This window comes from Misgurnus anguillicaudatus, chromosome 25, assembly GCF_027580225.2.
Source record: "Misgurnus anguillicaudatus chromosome 25, ASM2758022v2, whole genome shotgun sequence".
Lineage (NCBI taxonomy): Eukaryota > Metazoa > Chordata > Actinopteri > Cypriniformes > Cobitidae > Misgurnus > Misgurnus anguillicaudatus.
Genome location: NC_073361.2, coordinates 34,024,590 through 34,051,217, shown reverse-complemented (window position 1 = coordinate 34,051,217; position 26,628 = coordinate 34,024,590). Strand labels below are relative to the sequence as shown.

Sequence of the window (26,628 nt, the reverse complement as noted above, 5' to 3'; positions counted from 1 at the left end):
ATCCGGATGGATTCACGGCTGACATTAACACACAGATCCTCACTTGTTAGACACCAGTGTCAGCGGGCAGGCACATCTCTGGCAGTCGTCCGGCGTTCCTTCGCTCGGGTCGCCATAGAAACCCGGCAGGCAGCCATCACAATGAGGTCCTGTAGTGTTGTGTTCACATCCCTGAGAAACACAAGAGATGAGATTTAAACATACATGTACGGTTTTCTCAAAGTCATATTTTATTACAATGAATGTACCTCTAAAGGCACACGAGTCATGTGATGAATGAACCAATAGTCAAAGAGTTTGACTCAGTTCTGTCCTCGTATAATAATAGTGTAATATCTGACATATACATGAGATGAGGTGACTTACCAAACACTCTCCATTGATGTCACAGTCTGTGGCGTGATCGTTGCATTCACACTGAAGACAGTTTCCTCCAAACAAAATCCCTCCGACTCGGTAAAACCCAGAAATACAGTACTGAAGAGAGAGAGAGAGAGAGAGAGAGAGAGAGAGAGAGAGAGATGGGTTAAAACAGACTCATTGTTGATTTATTGATTCAGGTCTCTGCTTATATTTCAGTCGTTTTCTTACTTCGCAGGAAGAGCCTGAATATCCCCACGGACACTCGCACTGTTCCACATCTGGAGAAATCCTTTCATCTCCAACACCTAAAGACACCGAGCTCAGCCTGATGAGAAAACATAGATATGAAAATTATACCCGTTTATACTTCCATAAAGTTTTGCAGACCCTGAAGTGATGGAGTTAATATCATGACAGAATCATTAAGTGTATGTTTGTGTTGTTGTGTATCTCACCTGAGTGTTCCTTCAGCGTTACCCTTCAGCTCAGCTCGAACCCTGAACGCGGCCACATCAGACAGAACTGTCATTAACTCGTCTCTCTGAAGCGAGCGTCCGCTGTGAGCGTCTGTAAATGTATGCGGGAGGATCCGCAGTGAGACGTGCTGCTGACGGTGAACGCTCAACAACAGATGATTCGACTGCGTCTGTCTCAGCGTCTGACCGTTACCCTGATTCAAGCAGAAAGAAAAAACTTTACAAATAAAACTTTCTTTCTCATCTTATTGTGAACAATACAGTTTTACATCATGTTATCGAAATGAAATGGGTTATTAAATAGTGAAGCTGATATATTATTTCACTTATACTATGGGTCTGTTGAATGCTTTATTCTGATTGGTTGAGAAATGTTTCACATGTATGCATTATTTCCCTCTCAAGGGACTTTTACGGACTAAAAAGTTGAATTTCCATGACTTATGTCTGGGATGTTGTGAGCCTGGATAATGTTGTGTACACTGTGAGTTTATAAAAATGTATCTTATATGCGTGAAATGAGTAAACAGTGCCAATAAAAATTGTAGTCAGCGGAGGCTTGGACACAGAAATGGTATTCCTACGTCACAAGTTAACAAGTGGATTACATTTTAATAAATGGAAACTAAAATATAAAGCAACAAATGGAATGGAAAAGACCATTTAAAGACCATAATATTCCAGAAATTCCATGACTCGTGGGAACCTTGATTATTGGATGTCAGACTCATCCTTCAGCTTACCTCAATAATGACACTGAAATATGAATGAAGCGTTTTATCCTCGTTCTCTTCAGATACGTCATAAGCAACGCTGTAGTTCAGGAAACCTCCGTATGATGTCAGCTGCACAGAGAAAAATCAAAGTCTTTAGCATTGCGGAGTTTAACATTTGATCAGTCACAGTATTTGTGATGATGACTTTGTGTTTTAAACATTACAGTATTTTACTGTCAAAATATTTTAAAATGAAAACAAACAGCACTGATCAAACTAATGCATCTACAGTATGTTTCTGAAGTTGTATTTTTTTTTAAAAACACCACTTTGATATTTTATTTTAAATGTCAATCTCTTTCATGAGGACAACTGGTGTCTCTTTCACTGTGATCAGATGTTGATGAATGTAATATTTGTTTGATGTGTTTTCATTAATAACCTGGAGAAAGACGCTGTAAATAATAAGCAGTAATGAATGTGTCAGTGAGATCATCTTCATTACGTTCAACAACTCAATAGAAATAATGACATGTGTAGATGAACACCTGATTATTGAGGAAAGGTTCTGGTGCAGCCCATGACCAGACAGAGAAGACGCCTGCGCCCGCTGTAGTGTTAATCTCAATCAGATTGTCCTCTGAGACAGGAGGGGTGAAGACGGAGGAACTCTGAACAGAACGCAAGAGTAAACCGTCTCTCTGCTCCACCTAAGACCAATCAATCAATCAATTGTCAATCAATCAATCAATCAATCAATCAATCAATCAATCAATCAATCAATCAATCAATCAATCAATCAAACAAACAAACCAACAAACAAACAAACAAACAAACAAACAAACAATCAATCAATCAATCAATCAATCAATCAATCAATCAATCAAACAAACAAACAGCCAATCAATCAATCAATCAATCAATCAATCAATCAATCAATCAATCAATCAATCAAACAAACAATCAAACAAACAAACAATCAATCAATCAATCAATCAATCAATCAATCAATCAATCAATCAAACAAACAAACAAACAAACAAACAATCAATCAATCAATCAATCAATCAATCAATCAATCAATCAATCAATCAATCAATCAAATCAATCAAACAATCAATCAAACAATCAATCAATCAATCAATCAATCAATCAATGGACATTTTTTAAATAACTGGGGTAACATCATCATGGTAGAGGTTTAGGTTTACTATAGGGTTGGTTCTTGGTCATTATTATCAACACTATCTCAAGGCATTTCGTGATATGGTCACAAAATATTTAATTTATTTATTCATGTTAATGGACACGATATTCTGCTTTTTTGTGTCACTCAGCACAAATTTCTATGAATCGTTTTTCGTGTCCCTAGCATGACTTTCTTTTTTGTTTCATTTTATGTATTGTTTTTTCCTTTTTTAAAGGTGCAGTGTGTAAATTTTAGCGGCATCTAGTGGTGAGGTTGTGAATTGCAACCAACGGCTCAGTCCACTGCTCACCTGTTGCTTTTGAAACACATAGAGAAGCTACGATAGCAGCTCCGGACAAACATGTCATCATTGGAGACAACTTAGTAAAAAAGTTTGTCTGTTAAGGGCTTCTGTAGAAACATGGCGACTTCCATGTAAGGGGACCTCAGTGTATGTAGATAAAAACGTCTCATTCTAAGGCACTAAACACATAAAGGTTAATTATAAAAAGGTCTTTATACACCCCTGATAATATAGTTTTGTATATTATTTGGCATTTCTGTCAAGAGATCCTTCTAAAAATTACACACTGCACCTTTAAATAATTGTCGCTTGGGGTTGCGGTTAGATTTGGGGTTTGGGTTTAGATTTGGGGTTTGGATGTCTGAAATGTAACAGAAAGTCATTCTAACTCCAACCCCAAGCAACAATGATAAAAAATAGAAAAAAAATTAGAAAACAATTCATAAAATAACACAAAAAAAGAAAGTTGTACTACAGACACAAAAAAACTATTTATAGAAATTCGTGCTCAATGACACAAAATAGTGAAAAATCATGTCCATGAACAGGAATAAATAAATGAAATATTTTGTGAGTATACCATGAATTTGAGGTAAGGTTGTTATTATGCACTTATTATGTGTGTGTGTTGTTTACCGATTCAGTGAACCAGGTTGAGCTCTCGCAAACATCTGAGACTCCAAAACAAAAGCACTCAGTACATCCGTCTGGATTAGTGGCCTGCAGGTTAAAGAAGCCCTGCTTACACAGGTCACAGTTTGAGCCCATCACATTAACCTGTAGAAGAAACACATGGACAAAATCTCAGAGGTTATAATATTACAAATCAGTTTTAAACATGCATTATTAATAAACTCATTGACATTGCTGTCATCCTAACAGTAAGACCTGAAGATTGTGTTATGATGAAAGTGTGCAGGTGTATGTGAGGTTTTGATACCTTGCACAAACACTCTTCACAGGGGTCCATGTTGAGACTTCCATCCAGGTTACACTCACAGCGAGTACAGAACGGAAAATCTCTGTATCCGAATGCACAGCGATCACATTTATCACCAGCAAAACCTTCTTTACAAAAACACTGACCTGCAGACAAACCTACACAACACATACACACATTATACACTGACTTCACATCACACCTGATCTATTATTGTGCTTATCTCTTTAAAGTGACAGTTTTTATCAGATTTAAGTCACTTAAAAGACCAAAAATGATATTGTATGTTTAAATGTGAAGTAGTGTATATATGACTTTATTTTACAGTAATATTTCATCTCTCTCAAGTGAATGCATACAGAAAGTTAAATCTGACCTGTTTCAGGATCAGTGTGATTATCATCTCTGATACACACAGGACTCACTGAACCTCTCATATCACATTGACACTCAACACATGGATGATCAGCATACGGAGAAACCTGTGATATATAACATTACAGGATTACATCTACAGATTCAACTGTGATACAAAATAGCTCAGTGGTAAAGCATTGCGTTAGCAGTGTAAAAGGTCATGGGTTTGAACCCAGGGAACACATCATCATCATCATTTTTTATTTATTTGAGCATCTGGTTACATAAAAATCAACATAATAACACATTTCATTACAATACAAGTAAAGAGAAAAAAAATAAGAAAGAAAAGAGAAAAATAAATAAAAAGATGCTCAAAAGGGGTAGGTAGAAGCTTAAGCTTATTGACACCTACCCCCTTTTATACCATAGAGCCGCAATTACATTTATTAAATCAATGATATATAATGATATATAACACACGTTGGTAAAATGTATGCCTTGTAATGCACTGTAAGTGGCTCTGGATAAAAGCATCCGTCAAATCCATAAATATAAAACATTTTTTTACAAATAGGTTTGTGAGATTTTTAAGAGAAGAGTGTTTGGTTCTTTAACTCTTTCCCCGCTTGCATTTTTTAAAAGACGTTGCCAGTCAGCACCAGCATTCTTTTATGATTTCACAAAAGTTCCAGAAAATGTTTTTCTTTAAATACAGTATATAAACATACAATATATCAAATGAAAGAACAGACCCTCTGCTTTCAAAAAAAAAAAAAAAATCATTTTATCCTACTTTTATTTGTTCTCTTTTATCACCTCTCAAATATGGGTCGGTTTCTTCAAAAACACCAAATTGTGAGCAAAAATCTGAGATAATTGCATTTTTGTGAAGAAATATTTTTAGAGATCAGATTCAGAACGATGATCAAAACATACACAGAGTTTTTACTGGTTTTGGATCAGTGGATGCTTCAGTGTTTTATAAGTTGTGTAAGAGCGACACCTAGTGGATAATAGAGGAAATATGGATCATCATTGGCAGGGATGCGTTTTCTCTTAATTGACGATATAATTTGTCAATAGCGGGGAAAGAGTTAACAGCCTCCATCTGTCCTAACAGTGATGACAATCAATCCATCAAAGTCTTCACAATCACAACACAACCCAGTGTGTACACACAGATGTAATGTTAGGTACCTTGTGTGGTCTGTAGTATCCATCAGCACAGGTTTGACAGTTAACACCAGCAGTATTCTGAGTGCAGTTCATACAAACACCTCCTCCTATAAACTGACCGTCTGTATTGAGACTCAGCTTCAGATCAGATACTGTCTGATTATAGTAACAGTCCTCTGCTTTATTGTGACAGTTACATTCTGATGGACAAGAAAACACGAGGGTGAAAGTGTGTTGGTTTAGTTGGGGTGAATCTCACAAAACCATCAGATCTCATTGTACCACAAAAATGTTGCATATAGAAAATCATAGTACAAATGTTAATAAAACAAATGTTCTTTTTTGTGTATCATACTTTTGCACGTGTTTCCATCTGAAAGCGTTCCGGGCTGCCACAGCTCCTGATGATATCCAGGACAACACACATTACAGCTCACACCACACGTGTTGTGTTCACATACGCACTGCAACTTCTGAAGAGACACAAACCAAAACACAATGAGACACACACACAAGCTGACAGAAATGTTTGTGTGAGTTGTCACACACACAAAAACAGATGCACAAACACAGATACACACAAATAGATACACACTAACAATGGGGTCCATTTGTTGTTGTGTAAAACTTCAGAATCAAACAGTAAAGAGATTTAAGGATTACAGTTGACTTTCCTCAAACATTTTCTTCATTTACAATTGAAAGAAAATGCTTAACATAAATACAAAATAATGCAGGCGTAAAAAGGCGCAGTGTGTAGATTTTTTCGTCATCTAGCAGTGAAAATGTTAATTTCAACCAACGGCTCATTCCACCATTCACCGAAACGCATAGAGACGTAACAAACACATAACAGTTCATTATGTAAGGTCTTTATAGACCACTGATAATATAGTTCTGTAAATTATATTGCATTTCTGTCTTTAGATTCTCCTAAAAGTTACACACTACACATTTAATGATAAATATCACTCTCTCATTTGATTGACAGCTTTTGTTCCAGTGTGTGTGTGTGTTGTGTGTGTGTGTGTGTGTGTGTGTGTGTGTGTGTGTGTGTGTCTGTGTGTGTGTGTGTGTGTGTGTGTGTGTGTGTGTGTTCCGTTACCTTGGTTACAGGATCCCAGGGACAGCTTTGGGCGTGGCCATAACAGATACACATCCCGCCCACTGAGATATCCTTGATTGAGTAATAATACTGTAAAGAGAGAGAGAGAGAGAGAGAGAGAGAGAGAGAGAGAGAGAGAGAGAGAGAGAGAGAGGTGAAGGAGATGCTTTACTAAGAGTTTTGTTAAAATATGAAGAATCTTGTCTTAGAATCTCAAATGTTATTTCAGTGCACAGCAGAATTGTTTCATACCCGTCGGGTGACGATGGGGTCAACATCTTTAGGGTCACGGTAGCTGAGGGTCATGAGGTCGGCGTTGAGCGTGCGTATTCTCTGCAGACGTAGACGGATGTATCGGGCAGAGGTAAAATCCAGCAGTTCTGGGGTCAGATCATCAGCGCTGGGGCGGCCATTTATCAGAGATGTGTGGATCTGTTACCGAGAAAAATCAAACTTCTTTAAAGCTTCCACTGATCTTAGATCAGAATTAATGTGCACTATTAACTGGTTTAGTGCTTTAAAAAGATATTCAGCAGATTTCAGCATCTTTTGTTTCCATATTCACATATCTTCTAACAAATGATACAAACTCTTCTCAGTCTACAGTAACATTATAAAACTGATACAATTCACACTACAATGTAACACAACTGCCCGGCTGTGTCCCTGCATGACCCCGATTACCCATCATGCACCGCTCACCTCGCCGTGCTCCAGCGGCACCAGCCGTGAATAATAGGATGTACAGATGACCTCATCGTCCCTCTTGTAGGTAGGAGGACCGAGTCGAGGGGTGACGTTATATCGGGTCAGACACTCAGTGTCACTGATAGCGTAGTACTGCCACGGCTGAAAGTTCACTCCGTCCAAAGAACGCTCCAGAATCCAGTTCCCGGGTCGTGGAGAGTTAGCAGCTTTAATGATGATATAAGCGACCTGAAAGATCTGTTGAATAAAGAACAAAGAGGCATCTGGTCACGTTGATGTGTCTGGTGCTTCATTTAAAGGAGACATATGTCATGGGCTTGCCAGATAGTTTTGCACTAGACTCAGGTTTGAGTGTATCTGGCAAGACCATGACAGTACTATGTTCTGTGTGGGAGCATGGGGAGGCATATAGTGTGTGGCTTCCACATGTTCCCAGTGTTTTGTGGCTGTCATGGTCTTGCCTGACCTTGGGTAGTATCCAGGTTGGATGTAAGAGGGCAAGATCGTGGCAGCATTGTGTTTATGTGGGAACACGTGTGTTTTCACATCATGTATGTGTGACACGTGTTCCCAGTGTCTTGTCACTTTTTACCTACTCCCTTATGTACTCGTGTCTTAAGTGATTAATTATGTTCACCTGTTCCCCATTGATGTGCTGTCTATTTAATGCCCTCGTGTTCTCTGTGTGGTGTGCGTGCGTTGTCGTAGTTCAGTGTTGTGAAGATCTCAGTGTTCATGTGCTTCGTGTGTTTTGAGATCTGTTCCTGTTTTCCCGTGTTTAGTTTGTGTTTCATCACAGTGTTTAAGTTTATCTTCTGTTTTACCCCCACGTGGGTGTTTCTGTTATTTTTGTAAATAAATTCATAGTTATATTTTCTTACATCTCTTGCGTTTGGGTTCTCCTTTTGTTTTCACTTCCCGGTGTTTAACCGGTCGTGACAACATATCATGAAAATTTGACATTTCCATGTTTAAATTATATAATTGGGTCCCATGTGCTTCCATCAACCTAGAAAATGTGAAAAAGATCAACCCAGTAACTTAGTTTTGCAAGCATGTGAAAAATAGCTTACTGAAACCTGTCTCCCCTAGTGATGTCAGAAAGGGATCTTATTATAATAATACCACCCTTTAATCTGCACTATCCAACCACAGCACTGACATTTAATGCAGAAAGAAAAAATAATTGACAGCACAATTGAGTTTCTCTTTCAACAAACCACCATTTCTTCAGCTCATTTGAATTTAAAGGAAACACCCAAAAACGGCACATTTTTGCTCACATCTACAAAGTGGCAATTTTAAGATCTTATAATAAATTATCTATATGATATTTTGAGCTAAAACTTCACATCCGTAGTCTAGAGACACAAATGATTTTCATTTAAGATTTTACATCTTAAAAAAGTCTTGGGAAGTATTTGACCATTTACTTTCTTAACAAATGATCTTATGTCTGATGATACTCTGATCACACAGGGATCGTTTGTCTCTGAGTTCATCCCTTCGGTCAAAATAAATTCAACATTTTCACTATTTATCTTCTCATGACTCTCAGTATTTACCTCAGAAACTTTTCTCAAGAAAGATCACAGCTCATCAGATCTGTTTCACATATGGATCTCCTCAGACACAATGTCTCTTCAAGACTCAAATCACACTTCACACATCTCTGGAGTATTACCTATAATGTTTTATTACATAAACGTCCTATCATATGTTCTAGGTCAAGTTTAACGCATAAGTTTTATGGTACAAATCTTTTTTTTTTCAAAGCATCAGAGAAGACAGATTTTTATCATATGATCCTTTGAGTGTATTGTGTATCATCTGATGGATCTCTGCTGGAGCTGAAGAAACTCTCAATTTGTTTACTGAATGCTTAGCAATGTGAATTAAAAACAAACATCTTCATCCTAAAATCAGAGAGAAACACACAGGTACAGGTCAAACCTCGCTCTCATCTGAATGTTATAAAATTCCCAGAATCCTTTAAAGACATCAGTGAGATGATAAATTACAGGCTGCTGTTTCCATTCAAACCAGATCCAACATTCACTCACGTGATTCAGTACTCTGATCTATCTGTCATAATTATAGCTTAGTTTATTGTTAAATTATGGGATGTTTGCTAGGAAAAAAAACACTACGGATGGTCTGTAGCAGCTCTATAGTGAACAAATCTGACTGAATGAAAGACTTCTTAAAAAAACACTATAGAGCCCTTTTCACACCGACATTACGGAAAATACAAGGAAAATGCATTCGGTATTTGTCTCAGGGTTCTCACACCTTAGTTAACTTCAACTTCAAGGACATTTCAAGAACTTTCCAGGTCCAATACCCTCAAATTCAAGGACTAAATGTGGGGACACATTTCAAGTAAGAGCACGGTTACATTATGTTACCTTTTAAGATACATTGTTACAATTCCCTTTTGAGGGAACTCGTGCTGCGTCGCTGCGGTGACACTTTGGGGACGCCCTCCAGGGGGAAGTGCGTCTGAATGTGTATATCAAATTCAACCAATGGTGAGGCTTAATGACAAAGACAGGGTGACGCGGGAGACAGAAAGTATATCACTATTTGAAATATTGTCAAAGACGTACTTACAGGGATGCAGGAAGTATGTCAAGGGAGACACAGCGTCTCGTTCCCTTCTCAGGGCACAACAGTTACATACGTAACCCGAGACGTTTTTAAACTCTTTATCAAGAGTCTAAACTTTACAACAGACAAAATAATGTACTGTGACCTCATCGACATGAAACAATCTGTCTTGTGTGTTTAGATGTCCTCAAGGGCATTATTTAGATTTCTCAAACAGAATAAAAAACTAAACAGACTGACAGAATAACATTCAGGTTTTACATTAAAAACTAAGTTAGTCAGTCAGGGTAAAGCACACTATGATCATCTTTATCTAATGAACACATCCTGATCAAACACACAGATGGCTGAGACCATTTGGACCTCATTATGCTGTGAAACCTCACAAACATCTCACACTGTCTCAATATAAACACACATCAGATGTCTATATAACACCTCTGCATCTGTCCTCACAAACACACACACACACACACACACACACACACACACACACACACACACACACACACACACACAGTATTTTAGTGCTTTTAAAGTGACCCGATCACCCCCCCCCCTCTCCAGGTGTGTATGTTTAGGGTGACATTAGCATGTGTAATCCTGCACTCTTGTCCTGAGGGTCCATGGGGTCGTCCCTGCTGTTTACAACCCCCAACCCAGTAAAGAATCAGACAATAGATGAACTCATCTCAGTCCAGACTGAAATATTCCTGTGGTCTCATCTGTTTCTAATGATGCAAGATCAGCAGATTCTCTACAGGAGTGTCAGACGGTTCATGAATCAAAGGACTGTCTGTAAAGAGCTTGTGGTTTAGTCCAGACAGGAATCAAATCTTTCATTAAATACTCGAAGTATTTAGTTCCTTCTCATCATTTTCAGCATCTAGGTTAACTACAGAGCCAATATACAGTAGTAACCCACGTCTAGTCAGAATAAACTTGGTTACTTCTTGTAGATGTCTATTAAATGTTCACTGACAGCCCAAACTGTGCCTTGTCTAGACATCTGGACTGTGTTTGGACGGCTATTAGACGTTAAACTTGTTTGCTAAAACAAATGAAGAGTTTTGTTGCAAAACAAGATAACCACCGTTTTTTTAATTGTTCAGAAATCTCGTTTTTTGGTTGTGCATTCCAATTAATTTCAATGCAACTGCAGTTGGTTTGTTTTGATTTAAACCTTCATAACTTAGAGAATTCAGCTAAGTAGCACCATAAAACAAAATAATAACATGATAACATAATAATAAACATGTTTTGACAAAAATGTTAAAAAATGGATTTATCTCGTTTTGCAACGAAACTCTTCAAATGCAAATTTGAGTGTAATATTTTCTTAATTTTGTATTGTAAAACGGAATACTTCAAAACAAGATTGAATTGAGCTGTACTCGCTGTGTTGGGAAAGTTGTGTTAGATCCCATTAAAGAGCTGAAGGTTCATTTGCACATGAAGACACAAGTGACCCGTGATCACATGACCGTCTTTTGTGTTGAGCTGTAGTTGGAATGCGTCTCCGGACTGAACAAACTGTGTCTGAATCTTAGTCGAGAGAGTCGTTTCCCAGTAAACCCTGCTTTTATATTAACCGTGCGCTCATCCTGTCGTCACAGGTCACTCATTACATCCGCACTGTTAACCTGAATACTGTGTTAATTGTAGACTATGAGAGTTAGTGGGGGAGTTTCCAGTGTGTTTGAATGGAGGACATCTGAAGAGATTAAAGTCCCTCAGGGACAGCACAACAACACTGAGTTTGTTTAAAAAGACAAACTAATCCTTAAACCAAAAACAATTCACAGCATTCCAGCTTAAATAATACTCACATTCATTGAATGCTTTGACATCTCTAAACAAGTCAACTACACACTGTAACGCACAGATTATTAACGCAACTTATGATAATTCTGCTCCAAATTATTAAATTAAATTAATAACAAACAACAACTCTCAGTGCCTCACCTGTCTTAAGTCCAAAGTGATGGTGACCCAATGAAACTGACGGCCGTTTTTGATGCTCGGGCTCTGCCACCATTGGTTGGTGCCGTCGATGGCAAAAGTAATGGGGTGTTGCTCTGTTTGAACAGAAATAAAAACAGTTAAAAATGATAAAAAAGAATCAGATACTGATTAAATCAAGTAGGTATGATCTTAAAATCACAGCATAAGCTTTTGTTCAGATGAGTTAATGGTACCTTTGGGATTTTGGCTGTTAGCATCACAGATTCGACACTGAGGGTTACGGATTCGTCTTCCTGGAACGTGTTCAACTAGTTGACAGTACATCTCAGGGACCGGTTCACCACACGTGGCATTAGTTGTAATTTCTGCATTGCTGGCAAGGTTTAGGATAGCAGGAAATAGACCTGGAAAAACAGATGGAGAACTTATAAACAACTTAAATACTAAACCTGTGCATTTCTCTTTGTGTTTCTTAAGAATGCACCCAAACTCCTCCCAACTACAATCCCAAACATTTTCTCCTTTCTGTTTAGTTTCTTTTGAAAAGTGACCCCGGAGCCTCCGTCCGTTTACCCAGAGGTCTGTGTGCTGTGATTCATGACACAAAAATAAGCACATCTCAGACATCTAACAAAGACAGCAGTCAATTCTCATGATGAGCCGCTCTTTAATGTTAAGAGATAACCATCATCCATTCCTGACTGATCTTTACTGACAGCAATGAACTAAATGAGAGGGAACTATGAAAAAGATGAAAGTTTTCCTCTCTCCGGAGACTCTTATGGGTCATAGGGTCATTTTAGATTAAGACAATCACCAGTTTAGTGAGTCTGTTCAACTTTAAACTCTTAATAAATACCACAATAAAAGCTTTTGTAGTAAAAATAGTGTGTGTGGTGTGTTCACACTGAAAAAGTTTTGATTAAGGAGCTACTAGACGCCACTAAAGTTCACGTGCAGACATGATTACACTTCAATCTGACAGTGACTGAGGCCATGTTGGGTAACATCAGAAATACACAGATTGTTTGTCATTGTCTCATCAGTACTGACAGGCCCCAGTAACTGAACTGATGTCTTTAAATTGGTATTACTCAAGTTCTTTCTTCAATGTTATAATGTTTCACATCTGTCCTTAACTAGTCACATGACACATGTTTGTGTATGACAGAGACCTGGTGGTCTTTGATGGACTCCTGTAGTGCTGCTGAAAACACACAAACATCAAACAGCACGCCGGTGAGTGAAACATCTGGCCTGCGTTTGCATGAGAGCTGACCGCTGACTTCTCTCACATTTAAACGACTCTCTAAACACTTACAAACAAACACTTTAACTGCTGTTAGAAAAGAATGCTCCGGAATCAATGCATGCATTAGCAAAAACTTTTAATTCGCTTTTTATTAAACATTTAGTTCTGGTTCTTGATTCTGATGTGTTATGATAAAACACATCTATGGCCGCTGTACCCAATGATTCTTTACCCGTAGCAATGTAAACATATGTGAAACACTCTGATAATGTTCACAGATGGTCATGGACTATTTTATACCCGCGAAAGGAAGATTTTAGTGATTTTACTTCATGAAAGTTGAGTTGTTGTTTTTTTTTGCTTTAATATTTGTATTGTGTGATAACAGTTTTATAAAAGCAATATGATACTCGAGGCTGTGCTATATGATATAACTCATTGACTCTACTTCACGTGCCTGATACAGCGCAGCTTATTGCTTACATACTGACAAAAATTCAGCTGAGAAGAAAATCTATAAATAAAGGTTTTTAGAAAATAAATTCCATTTTGTTTCAAAGTTAATTGAATTGAATTTGAGGTTTAGTAATTTTACTAACACATAATATCATTCTAAACACCAGTGGAGATTTCACAATATTCAGAAATGCATTAGAAGGATATGGTTTGATTTAAAGAAGAAGGAAGGATAATAGCTGTTATTGTTTACCAGCGAGTGCCTCAGACCCCCATCATGGCTCATTTGGTGGGAAAGCGGGGGTCAGAGTTACAGCTTTACACAATAGTGATTGACGTCTCAGCTTATTCTCTTAAGCTTTCAGCTCAGTCAGGATTGAAAAAAGCCAAATAAACAGAACTCTTCATCTCAACAATTCTTTATAAAGCAAGAAATATTGTGATGATGATAAAAGTAAAAATACATTTTTTAAAGAAAAAACTCAACCGGCTCCTGACTGCACAAATGTTGTTATATATCATGAGAAACTCACAATACTTTATTTGCTTATAAGTAAAGATTCACTATAATGATGTTCGATATGATGATCAAAAATAATACTCAAAAAGAATTAGATGGCATACTTTATCAGTTCTCTATGCCCATTTTTGCAGACATTACATTTTATATGCAAGAAGCTGTAAGCCAAAAAACACCATTAAACTTAAATGCAGCAGTAATATTTATAATTCCAAGAAGAAAAACTTTAAAAATCCCATTTGAAAAGTAGTTAAGCCAATCAAATCGTCTGGTTGAAGAGACTTTAGGACAAACACAAAGATCTTCAGAATCTGCATGTGAACAGAGTCTGTCATCATCATCAGATGTAAGTGGATCTGATAACAACCAAACAATGTGATTTAGTCAATTCAGTGTGAAACATTTAGAGATAAACATCAGTATTGTTTGAATCAGTATTCATGAAGTCCTCTAGAAAGGATTAGATGTGAGTCTTACCAACACTGCTTCACTATATATACCACACTGTCTAAAACACAAATGCATCATTTATGTGGTTTGAAAATTATTCAACTGATTAGTAATGAAACTCAATATTTGTGAAAACTGGTGAAAGTTTAATAGCCCAAATGACAAACATTATTGATAAGAATCACAGAGAAACATCTGAGAACAGCGAGCACGTCTGTATAAGCTGTTAATCACACCTGTGCAGTCATGTGACCTTTAACCTCATACATACATTCACCTAACAACTATACAAAATAAACCTTAATGAAGAAGAGAGATCACATGACACATTAACTTCCTATTCAGACCCTCGCTGGGTCACAGTCAAAAGCACATTAACTCTGTTAAGCAAACCTGAGGGTGAGAAATCTCATTAATGTGACAAAGCTGCTATGCTAGATGCAAATACCTCACAACAGCAGATAGGCAAGTTTTTTATTAAAATTAAACCTGCATTCAACTTTCTTACTTTAGATTAAATTAAATAATAACTAAAACGTGTATGTGTCATTATCACGAACAAAAGGTACCATGGAAGTATTACCCTTATGAAAATTAACCATGGTTTATGTAATAAAAGTGTAGTCACAATGGTTTTTTTTTTGGGGGGGGGGAGTGTAATACCATGTTTTTTGTGGTAAAAGTGTAATAACCATGTTTTTTGTTGTAAAAGTGTAATAACCATGTTTTTTGTGGTAAAAGTGTAATAACCATGTTTTTTTGTGGTAAAAGTGTAATAACCATGTTTTTTTTGTGTATTAATTACTATTAGTAAAACCTATTCTTTTTACTACAGTAACCATGGTATAACTATGGTTATTTAAACCATGATTTTTAAATTCTTGGTTATTTTGTGGTAAGCATGGTTTTAATACAGTAACCACAACATTTTTCTGGTTTTTATCTGTTGTAAAATCATGGTAATTTTCGTAAGGGTACTGCATTCGTTTAGGTACCTTAAGGATATATAAATCTGATGGCAAATATTGATTACTATGGTATTATCATCTGACCATTGTATAGTGATACTACGGTACTTCTAAGAGGTGAACATTTTGTACATTCCTAAAATATATCTGAATAAAAACTACGTTTCTAAATTAACAAGAGCATAAAGACAACTAAGTATTTATTTTCAAGAAATGTTACATTTTGAAATCAGCAGAATGCATTAACTTATACGTGCATACTTGTGTATCTGTATGTGTGTTACTGTGTTTGTCTGTGTGTGTGTGTGTGTGTGTGTATCTCTATCTTACCTCTCTGTTGTCCCTCCACACACATCAGTACAGCGCACATGAGCGCGCTCACCCTCATTATCCTCATCTTCATCACCTTCAGTCACAGCGTTATTAGTAATACACGCGACTGTATGAAGCTCTGCTGCTAAATTTAACAGAGTTTTACATGAACATCCATCAGCTCTGCGTCTCTCTTTCTCATTCAAACTTTGGATCCGCTACAAACTATCCCACCGGTCCGGACTGTACCATGTCTGCAGTAAGAGAGGTGTGTGTGTGCGCGCGCGCGTGTGTGTGAAGGGGTCTCACTGGAACGTACCATGTCTGCAGTAAGAGGGTACGATATGTCTTCCGTTTGTCGATAGAGTATTTTTTAACCGCTAACCTTTTCACAATAAAACATTTGTTTGTCATTTACTGATTACTAAAAAGCATTTATATCGTTGATCATACATAATTGCAATATTTTTGGCGCGAACTCCATTCAGCGCGTGGTCTGTGTCCGCTGAGTGAAGTTAAAACATGAACTGCTGCTCTGTTCAGAAAATAAAGAAATCTTTGCTTACTACATTAAATTTTCCTTATAGTCATAAACTATGAGATGATTATCGTGAGAAGTATTTTTTACCTCATGAAATATAAATATAATGAAAGAATCCACGAGGTTAATTTACACGTACACGGCACTGTATCTCATCTGTTTAAAAGGTGAGTAATGTTAATTGACATCGGTATTTCTTATGTTGTTATATACTTGTTTTCTTTAAGCTAATATTAATACAAAAGATTGTGTTAATAAACGTGTGTATTGTGTTTTTGCAGTGTGAACACTAATTACAGCCTGTCACACCGGACTTCAATAGTAATGTAAGCGAGGATCGCCAGGCGACACAAATAACATTTAATTATTTGTAACGCATACATAACGTTATAGTTTTTATTAGAAGTTTGCTTAAAGAAAACAAAGGTAAAGATTCAACAAACAGAAAGAGAAACGAATAAAAAGAAAAGGTATCAAGGATAGCCAAACAATTCACAACTTTGAATTCAGAAAAAAATACAAAAATTATATAAAACACCAAAAAGTGAGCATACATTCAATGTTTTAATGACAGTTTTGATACTGGAGGTAAATAATAATTTAATGTAAAATAATGTTGTATGTTGATTGACCATTGAAACTTTAGGGGCCTCATTTGACTTTAGTGCGCACGCGCAAACTACTTCACGTTTCCTATGTAACACGCATGCGCCATACTCATCTAGCTAGCTATCTGTCTGTCTATCCCTAATGTAGAGAAATGAGGAAAAGATATAACGTGCATAAAATGGAATAGCTAAGCTGTAAATAGTGAGAATAATAATGAGAGTTTTCTTCCTCCTCAGCTGTTTCAGTGAGAGTATTTCTCCAGCAGATGGCAGTGAAGGTCTTATATAAACTCAATGCTGTCTGTCTGGAGTTTATTTATTACACTTTTGCAGACAGTGCTTATCTACCCTTACAACCATATACAGTATTCAGAATACCCTAACTACTGTAGTTATTACTACAATAAAACTAAACTATTTAAAGCAGAATAAGTGATTGTATAAGATATATGATGCTGTTTAAAGGAGAATTTATTATCATTTGTACAGTAGCAGCAATAATTGAAGTAATTGATATTTTAGCCCAAACTCTTGTTACAGCAGTTACTTTTATTTTATATATTAGTTTTTACTTTTAGTTTGTTGTTATGATGTAAGTTATTAGATATGTTGATCTAAAACGAAAATATCAGATGGGCTTTTGTATTATTATGGTCATTATTAAGAGAACATGTCTGTGTTGTTTACTAATAGATGATCCTGAACTCAACTGAGATTCTTCAAGAACTTTTGAGGCTAAAGAGACTATCAGATAAAAGCTGAAATCTGACTGTCAGCTTTTTAATTGTGATGCTTTGTATTTGTAAAGATCATTATAATAATCTGAAGCAAGCAGATTTAAATAATTCTCATGAGGTTTATATCTTCTCAATATGAAGATACAATACTGGTTTTCTGGAGGCTTTAGCTCAGTTTATCTTCATCAGTTGGGTCTTCAGTTATAATCACAAAACTCTGATGGTGTAGAGAGAGTCTCTCACAGCTGAAACTCATTTGCTGATGGTTTTGGCTGCTTTTGTTCGCCTCTATCAAGGCTCGGTTCTGGTGCCCATCTGGCACTGTGCTCTCGGTCCAATGGAAGGCTCTGGGCAGCAGTGGACCCGTCAGCCAGCTGGATCTGTTTGGGTTATAGTGCCAGAGATGAAGCTGATGTCTGTGAGGTGAGAAAACAGACTAATGATCTTCAGGAACACTGTGTGACAGAGATGAGATGATATATGAGGGATCTTTCTGTGTGGTGGTGAATAAATCTGTAGATATACAATGAGTGCATCAACTTATGAGATCGATAAAGTCTGTTTATTTTTTCATAATGTATGCAGCGTTATATTATAGCATGGTGTTGTTGGGTTCTCTTGCAGTGCTCGGTTCTGTTTTATTCCCGTCTGCTCCAGACTTATAGACCCCTTCACGGTTCACCTCACAGGCGGTTTCCACTGTGCATGTCGGGGTCAGAAAAGCCATTACAGCAGATGGAGTTGCGTATTATTCGGTAGCGTAAAAAATGCTTACTTACGTTGTGGGCTGTGAAAATCGCACCAGGACTTCCGTTAAGTTTTCGCGATTCATGCAGAATCTCAAAAACAAAAAATACAACATCTGCTGCTGCAAGCAATTAACGTGCAGACGCGGACAATGCAAAGATCAAAGAGGCTTGTGTTTGTAGTGCTCACTTCATTTGAGGTAAGTCATCATTTTTCAGCCCTGTGAGATTAAATTATAAAGCCTGGATGGTATGAACAGTTTGACCCCATGCTGCGCGCGCACCCGATAGTCATTCAATGTTTACAAACCTTGAAGGGGTCTATTGGACTTGTGTATATCTGCATTAAAAGATCCTTTGCCATGCTCCCATTCCACAGATATTACAAATGACATCATTTGACAGTGTAATAGTGTGTGTCGTCTCCAAACATCTATCATTCTCATCTGCTTCATTTCATCTTCCCAAACTCCCAGACCTTCATTTCATCAGCTGAAGAAGAGATTAATACAGAAATCAGAGCGTCTCTGGTGAACATCTAGATGCCATCTAATTAAAAGAGCTGAATACAAGACTTTTTTCACTTTAACCACAAGAGAAATTAATCAAGTATTCCTCAGAATAAATGCTCTGCTCTATCTGGATAAACTTGGATAAAACTCTGTCATATTTTAACCCCTAAACTGTCGGGGGGGGGGGGGGTGGAAGGTGATGTGCATCTTCAAATTAATGTAATTCTGGCATTTTATTTTGGTGTAGAAGCCTAATCTTGGTCTTGTTTGAAGTGTCTGGAGGTGAAAATATTAAATAAATAATTTTTTATAGCAGTTTACATTTCTTGTAATAAATAAAAATAATGCAATAAAGTATATATTTTATACATGAAATTATCGCAAAAAATAGGTTTGTTACACTTTTAGTGGTTTTACCAACAATGACCACTAGGTGTCAATGGTTTGCTGCATACTCATGTAACAAATTAATAAATTACTGACACTGCATTATTATTACTGTTAAAATGTTTTGAAATATGAAAACTACATTCTTTAAACTTCCAATGATATATAGTTTTTTCGTGATAGATTAAATTTTACATGCAAAATATTGAAGTAAACTCAGGTGTCCCGCAGCGCTGGAAAACTTAAAAAAGTGTTTTAAAGTGTGAATGAATGTTAATAAATATTAACTCAGTAGGTTTGTGTAGTCTATTAAAGTAAACTAAGAGTAAAGTATATGTGATGTTGTCTCATTGCTGAGATTGTTAAATCTTTCTTTCTCTCTCCCTGTCCCAGTTTCAAGGTCAAAGGTTAAATAGTGATGGGGATATTCTGAATACTCAAGAGGGTCTAACATCTTACGACTGTAACCAGGTCAGTTTGTCTACTGGTTTATTATTAGTTAGTTTACTTGTTAATGGTTTCAGCCCTGAACTTTAGTCCTGTCCTTTAATGTCCCCTGATAGATTTACAATGTCCTTTAGTAAATGTGTTTTTATCTTTGTCTTGCTAAGACACTGGAGCTGTTTGTAAAGTTGTTCTGGATTGATATGTGTTGTGAAATGTGCTATAGTAAAATAAATTAAGCTGAATAAAATGATGTAAATTAAAGATGAGGTCTCTTGACTGTCAGCTTTAGGAAACTTGTACAATTACTAGAAAACAATCAAAATATGCTTGTAAAATACAGGTTTGACTATTAAATATACTTATACATATATGTACACTACTATAAGTGTTTTTTCACTTTCTACTTCACTTCTACTGTTTACACATTTTATACTGATGTCAGCTGTATTGTCTGTCATTAAACAGCTGAAAATAAAACCTGTTTCCATGTTTATTATTAACAGTTCAGGGTGTCAAGTTTTTTTGGCTTGTAAAGGATCAACTACAAACAAATGAAACATTCAGGATGATTGATGCTAAACATTGCTAAGCATTGATTTTCCTCTAGTTGAGGATTTCTATTTTAGGTGGAATGTCACAGATTTTGGATTATTTGGCAATGTGCCGCAGGATTCACAGCCAAGAATCAGATGTCCCACAAATGGCACTTGATATTGTATCTTATACAAACAGCATTTAATCCACATCTGTTGTTATTTAATACAGTGAGAAATAATGAGTCAACATGAAGCATGCAACTGAACTTGACATTTAAATAACATTCGTGGATATGTAGCAGGTATCTGGTAGCTCTTACGATGTGTTTATAGTTTGTTTCCTTGCATGAAATGAAACTCAAAAGAGAAACAAATTCCTTTCAGAAAACAATCAATAAGTTTGATCTATAAATAGATTTAGATATTTATGCTATAGATTGATCTGTTAGCACTGTTGGATAAGTCCTGATAAAGTTGACTTGTGTTAAAGTGATCATAACCAGTTGGACTATTTTAAGTCAGTAATGGTGTGGGGGTTTGCAGTGCCATCGTATTTCACCCTCAGAAATGTTCGGGGTACAATTGAGGGAAGTTATCAGCGACTCCTCACGTTTAAATGACAGGAGCAACTGTGAGGTAAGTGTTGTTTGATATATGATATGTTTCCAGTCATCTCGACAGTCAGCACACTTCTTCACGCACGTCTACGTGTCCCGGTCTGTTTTCCAGATGCAGTTTAAGAGCTTCTTCCAGGCAGATGTCCAAAGCATTTGTGATGTTACGAGGCCCAACGAATGTCCTTTATGCTTCATCTTTTGCTGCAGTTTGACTGTTCGAGAGACATCTAGGTGAGAAGAAACCAGAAGACAGTCTGAGAACAGAAATGGGAGTAAGGCTGTCAAAAAATGCGGTGGACGTAGAGGCGATGACATCCGGACGAAAGAGTGCGGGTCAGGAGGAAAATCTTCCGACGGTCGAACGTATCAGGAAACACGCCGTCACCCACTTCGGCTACAGCGTCCTCATCTTGGCTCGCAGGGGTATGGTGGATCTTCCGGAGGAATTATGGGAACTGACAGAACTGCAAAAACTCAACTTGTCGCTCAACGTCCTGCGATCCATACCCTCTTCTCTGGGTCTCCTTCAAAACCTGGTGGTGCTAAATCTTTGGGGGAACCAGTTGACCAGCTTGCCTTCTGAAATCGGTCAGCTCAGGAACTTAAAGGTCCTCTTTGCGTATCGCAACCGACTAAGCGAAGTTCCTGAGGAACTGGGTCGCTGCACCAAACTGGAGGTGTTGAGTCTCGCCAACAACCAGCTCGCCGGACTCCCAGCGTCTCTGTCGGCCCTCGCCGGACTGAAGAAGCTCAACCTGAGCCACAATCACATAACGCTCATCCCGGGGTGCGTCTACACCATGAAGAACCTGGTGTTTTTGGAGCTGGCTTGCAACAGACTCGAAAACATCGCAGATCAGATTCAGGCACTTGCTAATTTAAAAATCCTTATCGTCGAGGGCAACTGCATTCATTCGCTTCCCAAGATGCTCTGCTGTCTGACCAAGTTGGAGCTGCTGAATGTGGACTTTAATGATCTTCAGAACGTGCCTGTGGAGATGCATCAGCTGAGAGGTCTGGAGAGGTTAGCCTGCCATCCGCTGGACAAAGGTCTTCACATCAAACACAATCCTCTGCTGAAGCCTATTAAAGATGTTCTGGACGGAGGTCTCCAGGCGCTTTACAGCTATCTGAAGGCTACATGAAACAATTCATGTCTGGAAACTTAATGGATGTTGATCGTCTCTGAGAGATGTAGCTTTGATACTTCACACATAGAGACTAAATCAGAATGATGTGATTCATGTCTCTGTATCTGCTGTGTTTTCTTGTTGATAGAAAACATAGAATTATTTATTCAAAGTAGTAACATAAATAACATAAATATTAAGTAAGTAAAATCAACCTTTATACCAGTAGTTACAAATTACAAAATAAGAGGATAAACACAATGTTGAACAAATTATAATAAAATTGAAACAAAGAATAATTTAAACATCACAAAACACTATAAAAGAGGCTTATTCAAGATTTTTTATTATTTATTATTAAGTCAAAGCCCAAACTTAATAAATGTAATGAATAAAAAACTTTGACAGATCAAGAAATTGAAAAGCAAATGTAAATCCTTGTTTTCCAAAAAGATAACATCTCTGCAAAATGTCTGTATCATTTCACAAAAAACAGTCTAAGTTTTCAATATTTGTCTCAAAGACTCTTAATCTTTGAAATTCGTTTGTTGGATAAATTTCATTTAAAATTTTAAAGTTCACCTCTTTAACCTTTTGAGAAAGTGGTAAAAATAAATACATTTTTCAATTTTTTTTTCAATTTCTAATCTATCAAAATCTTTCAAAACATTATCTCTTTTAATAGGGTTTGTGTAACATGCCTGCAAAAGGACAATGAAGTTTAAAAACTCTTCATCCAACAGCATGTTTCCATTGTCATCAAAAAAATGCCATTGTCAGCCCAAATCCCATTATCTAGACTTTATACTCATCTTTATTTCTCCATGTAAGGAATAATTGACGATAGTCTATTAAATTATTAGAAAATAATGCAGACCCAAGGTGGTAATGCAGCACGGCGTGAAGCGGCGTTACACCTCAGCTGTGCATTATTTTAAAATAATTCAAAGGACCGGAGTCAATTATTCCTCTTATACCACAGATTCGTGGTATAATAATAATAAAATAACTGGATCTGATTTTTTGTAATAAAAATGTCCTTTATGGGAATCATCCTGACTGTGAATAGTTTTCTTTGCAAAACTATAAACTAGAGACACATCGAGCCATGAACTGTTTTAAGATGAAGCACTTTAGTGTTTGTGAATAAAGTACTAATGGAAAGTTAAAAGACCTTCAAGACAAAAACAAGAAGTGACTTTAAACCTGGAGTGAATGTGTTGAGAGAGTTGTTGGTCACAGGAGCGTCTCTGTGAGATGTTTAAGGGCATTTATATGAAAGTCTTTACTTGTATGTGGCAGTATTGAGATTGAAGGGCACGTTCAGTACTTAACACATCAACACCTCAGTGTCTGATCAGACAAAATAAATGTATTTGATTCTCAGCTCTTTTTAGTGATGATTTAAAAAAACACCACAGTACAAACACAGAGGATTAGAGATCAGTAAAGGTCAATCTTTACCTCTATTGAACACCATCAGTTTCTTCTGCTCAATGTCAGGAACCACTGGGATTTATTTGCACATAAATGACATCATTTATACCGTTTATAACTGTGTTCTTAAACATAGTTAATATAAAGTCTTCATGATATTGTATTTCTCTTGTAAAAACTCTTATAATACAAATTTCCACAACAAAACCAGTAAAACAGTGTGAAAGTTGGTATTAGTGATGTAATGTTTTTATTTCTGATAAGGAGTCTTATATTTGATTTTTATGTTAGTGGCTATGCATTGAGGCTGTATTATTTTTGATGAAATAACTTACATCAGGTTTGCAATTATCCTTGACAAATAAACGACTCTTTATTTAGTTATATAATATTTTGTCTTGCTTGTTTTTCTTAAAGCAATGAAATAAACATGGACTAAGTAGACAAAGCAATGCGAAATGACGAGTTCAGAAGGCCAGTAAATGTGTTTTTTTGTATGACATTAAGCAGAAAATGCTGTTTGTTGGGTTTAAAGTGGTCTCTGTCAACCGGCTGAGTTTTATTACAATATCTCAACAGAAACAGGGAGTTAAGCCCCATGCAGCTAAATGCAAATTACAAACACATATTAGACTAACAATAGACGTCTGTAGAAATATATTGGTTCAGATTGGAGAACGCTGCTGATTTGTGACTTGCAGACTCCCAGCATGCATTGCAGAATGAATAAATGATGGAGTTTATGTTCTTTTGCTGTTTGAAGCTTTTGTTCATGCTGCTGTTGTTTTTGTCTTCAGTCTTGGTTATTTGTTGTGTGGTGATGTTCAGAGCTCCTCTTTCTAGTTAATAAGTTGTTGACTGTCACCAGTGTTTACATCTTTACACTGTAAAACATTTCTGTAGAAATGACAGTATTAATGGCAGCTGGTCGCTCGTAACTTACTGTAGATTTTACATTTATGTTATTTACTGGCAACAGTTCAAAGTTAAATGAAAATTTTCAGTCTTTATCTGCTACAGTAAGTTACTAGCAACCAGCTGCAGAATTACAGCTAATTTTTATACAGTGTAGGGTTAGATTATGGGTTTAGCAGATGCTTTTATTAGTAGAGAGACTCACATCAATGCAGTTTATTTTATAGTTAAGGCTGTTGGCTTGTTTACTTATAGACTGCTAACATTGGTTTAGCTTAGTTGTTTTGTTAATTCTGTTAAACATAGCTTTTATTATAATTAACCAACTATTCACTTTTTTGCGATTTATTCAATATAATTTTCCTGTTTTCTGTGTCTTTTATTTGAAGCTGCTGAATTAAGAATGTTGGCAGATACATTATATTTTGTGTCTTTGTTTGATAGTTTCTTTGTCCGCTGGTTTGGTTTGTTTATACTGATGGTGGTGATTGTTAAGCCCTCAGTGTGAACATCACTACTGACAAGAATCATTTACTAAACGTTGAAATGAAATCTAAATGCTAATGTGCAGATTTGTTTTGATGGGACATTTATTTGAACACTATGGACTTTTACTGATGTGACTGATTTTCCTTTCCAAAAATCATTTACATGAAGATTTGATGGGTATGAGCTGCAATGAAACCTTCTGGAATAAATGACATAATTAACTTCAACTCTTCCATGTGTGTTTATTCATATTTCTCTGTGGATCTCAGATCAATATTTTTTACTTCATCATAAATCAACAGTAATGTAAGATGAAGTCCTTTTAAAGTCTTTTAGTGACTTCCTTACATTATAAATGCACCTGCTTCTGAATAACAATAAACATATCGCTGTTTCTTTAGAGTTATGAAGGTTTGAAAGCTTGTTAGTTATTTATAAAGGACAATTTCAATTTGCTCTTTTAAAGGACATAACATGTCAAAGTCAAAGATAGAAAATTGCTTTTCTCTAAACTGTTTCTGTTTCCCAGGTGTTTCTCCTGAAATAAAGGATTCCTGAATTTCTCAAGACATCTCAACAACGTCTCAGATTTACCAAGATGCCCATGATTTGAGATTTCAATTCAAACGTTCACATATTGAATAAATCCACATTCATACATGAGAAACTTCTGAGATAAACTGGATATTATAATTCATTTTTAGGTTGTCTGGGCAGTAAAAGTTCTTTAAGAACCTCTTTGCAGGACACTGTTCTTGTAGGACAGCAAACACAGATGCAGAATATCTTCCTCTCATCTCAGACTGATGTCCTGAGGCAGAACACCTCATGAATTCACCTCAGACGTGCTCAAACCCGTTCAGTGTCTGAGGGGATTTCTGGCACATTGGTGGGTATCAAACACAAACCCACATGTAAATTAAAGCTTCAAGCAAGGACACATTATGACCCAGAGCTCCACGTCCTTCTCTTATCGGAGCGACCCGCTCAAGGTGAGTCGGACAATCGTTGGAGTTACTGATATTATTGTGCCTGTAATGCATTACTCCACACGAGGCCGCCGTTCATCATCCTGCTGTGTAGTGGTTGTAGCCGAGTCAATTGTTGCATGAATGATGTTTTCACTTATTAATATGTTCTGTACAACATCCACTGAACGTGTGAAAATACACAGAAATGTACTCGGACAACGACAGCTTTACAAATGATATAAGGAAGTAATTGAATGTGTGCTTTTGTGTGCAGGCTGTAGATAAGAGTTACCTTCAGTTGGCCTTTAATGGGCTCCTCTTACTGAAAGATTTTGGCCTGATTCTGGACCTTTGCCATGAAGCTGTTTGTTTATGTGAATCAGTGACCCTCTCTTGGGTTATTGCCTCCAGACGGCGCAGTTATCTGAAGGAACGAGATGCTTTTGGCTCGTTCCAATTTCATTTTCCTTTTCTCCTTCATCCTGGATGCTGATTAAACTACTTTGTCTTTGTCAGCCTCATTCTGGATGTTGGACCTGTGCTCGCCTTTGTTCCTCTCTGTGATTTTAGGAACAGTTCAGCTGTTTTAACAGGAAGACACGTCCTGAAGTAAAGCGTATCAGTTCTATGCTTTTTTAATGTAATGCAAGAGCAATGATTGTTGCCAAACAGGTTTAGCAAACAC

At 36.8% G+C, this 26,628-nt stretch overlaps 2 protein-coding genes across 4 annotated transcripts in view; one reads left to right on the top strand and one right to left on the bottom strand.

The window, feature by feature from the left end:
• The window catches only part of lama1 (laminin, alpha 1), a 33,340-nt gene extending 17,226 nt beyond the window's left edge, over positions 1-16,114 (bottom strand). The window contains exons 1-17 of the mRNA XM_055181679.2: positions 15,889-16,114; positions 12,146-12,316; positions 11,913-12,025; positions 7,332-7,574; positions 6,882-7,061; positions 6,630-6,719; positions 5,880-5,997; positions 5,546-5,724; positions 4,365-4,470; positions 3,989-4,146; positions 3,685-3,825; positions 2,104-2,265; positions 1,583-1,684; positions 819-1,033; positions 592-688; positions 367-477; positions 44-171 (exon numbers count right to left, since the gene is read on the bottom strand). Of these exons, the coding sequence (XP_055037654.2) occupies positions 44-171; positions 367-477; positions 592-688; positions 819-1,033; positions 1,583-1,684; positions 2,104-2,265; positions 3,685-3,825; positions 3,989-4,146; positions 4,365-4,470; positions 5,546-5,724; positions 5,880-5,997; positions 6,630-6,719; positions 6,882-7,061; positions 7,332-7,574; positions 11,913-12,025; positions 12,146-12,316; positions 15,889-15,961 (2,387 nt within the window). The 5' untranslated portion in view covers positions 15,962-16,114. The remainder of the gene's footprint in view (positions 1-43; positions 172-366; positions 478-591; positions 689-818; positions 1,034-1,582; positions 1,685-2,103; positions 2,266-3,684; positions 3,826-3,988; positions 4,147-4,364; positions 4,471-5,545; positions 5,725-5,879; positions 5,998-6,629; positions 6,720-6,881; positions 7,062-7,331; positions 7,575-11,912; positions 12,026-12,145; positions 12,317-15,888) is intronic.
• A 108-nt stretch (positions 16,115-16,222) lies between these two features.
• lrrc30a (leucine rich repeat containing 30a) lies at positions 16,223-22,626 on the top strand. Of its 3 annotated transcripts, XM_055181678.2 has the most exons (6): positions 16,223-16,578; positions 16,693-16,737; positions 18,053-18,179; positions 19,795-19,872; positions 20,928-21,020; positions 21,114-22,626. In XM_055181678.2, the coding sequence occupies exon 6, from the start codon at positions 21,268-21,270 to the stop codon at positions 22,144-22,146; it is 879 nt and encodes a 292-aa protein (XP_055037653.2). In that variant the 5' UTR covers positions 16,223-16,578; positions 16,693-16,737; positions 18,053-18,179; positions 19,795-19,872; positions 20,928-21,020; positions 21,114-21,267; the 3' UTR covers positions 22,147-22,626. The 3 variants fall into 3 exon arrangements, 2 of the variants coding, with proteins under 2 accessions (XP_055037653.2, XP_073720024.1); XR_012368091.1 differs by lacking the exons at positions 16,223-16,578; positions 16,693-16,737; positions 19,795-19,872; positions 20,928-21,020; positions 21,114-22,626 and adding an exon at positions 18,979-19,195 and having other exon boundaries at positions 17,649-18,179; XM_073863923.1 differs by lacking the exons at positions 16,223-16,578; positions 16,693-16,737; positions 18,053-18,179; positions 19,795-19,872 and having other exon boundaries at positions 20,404-21,020.
• The last annotated feature ends 4,002 nt before the right edge of the window (positions 22,627-26,628 follow it).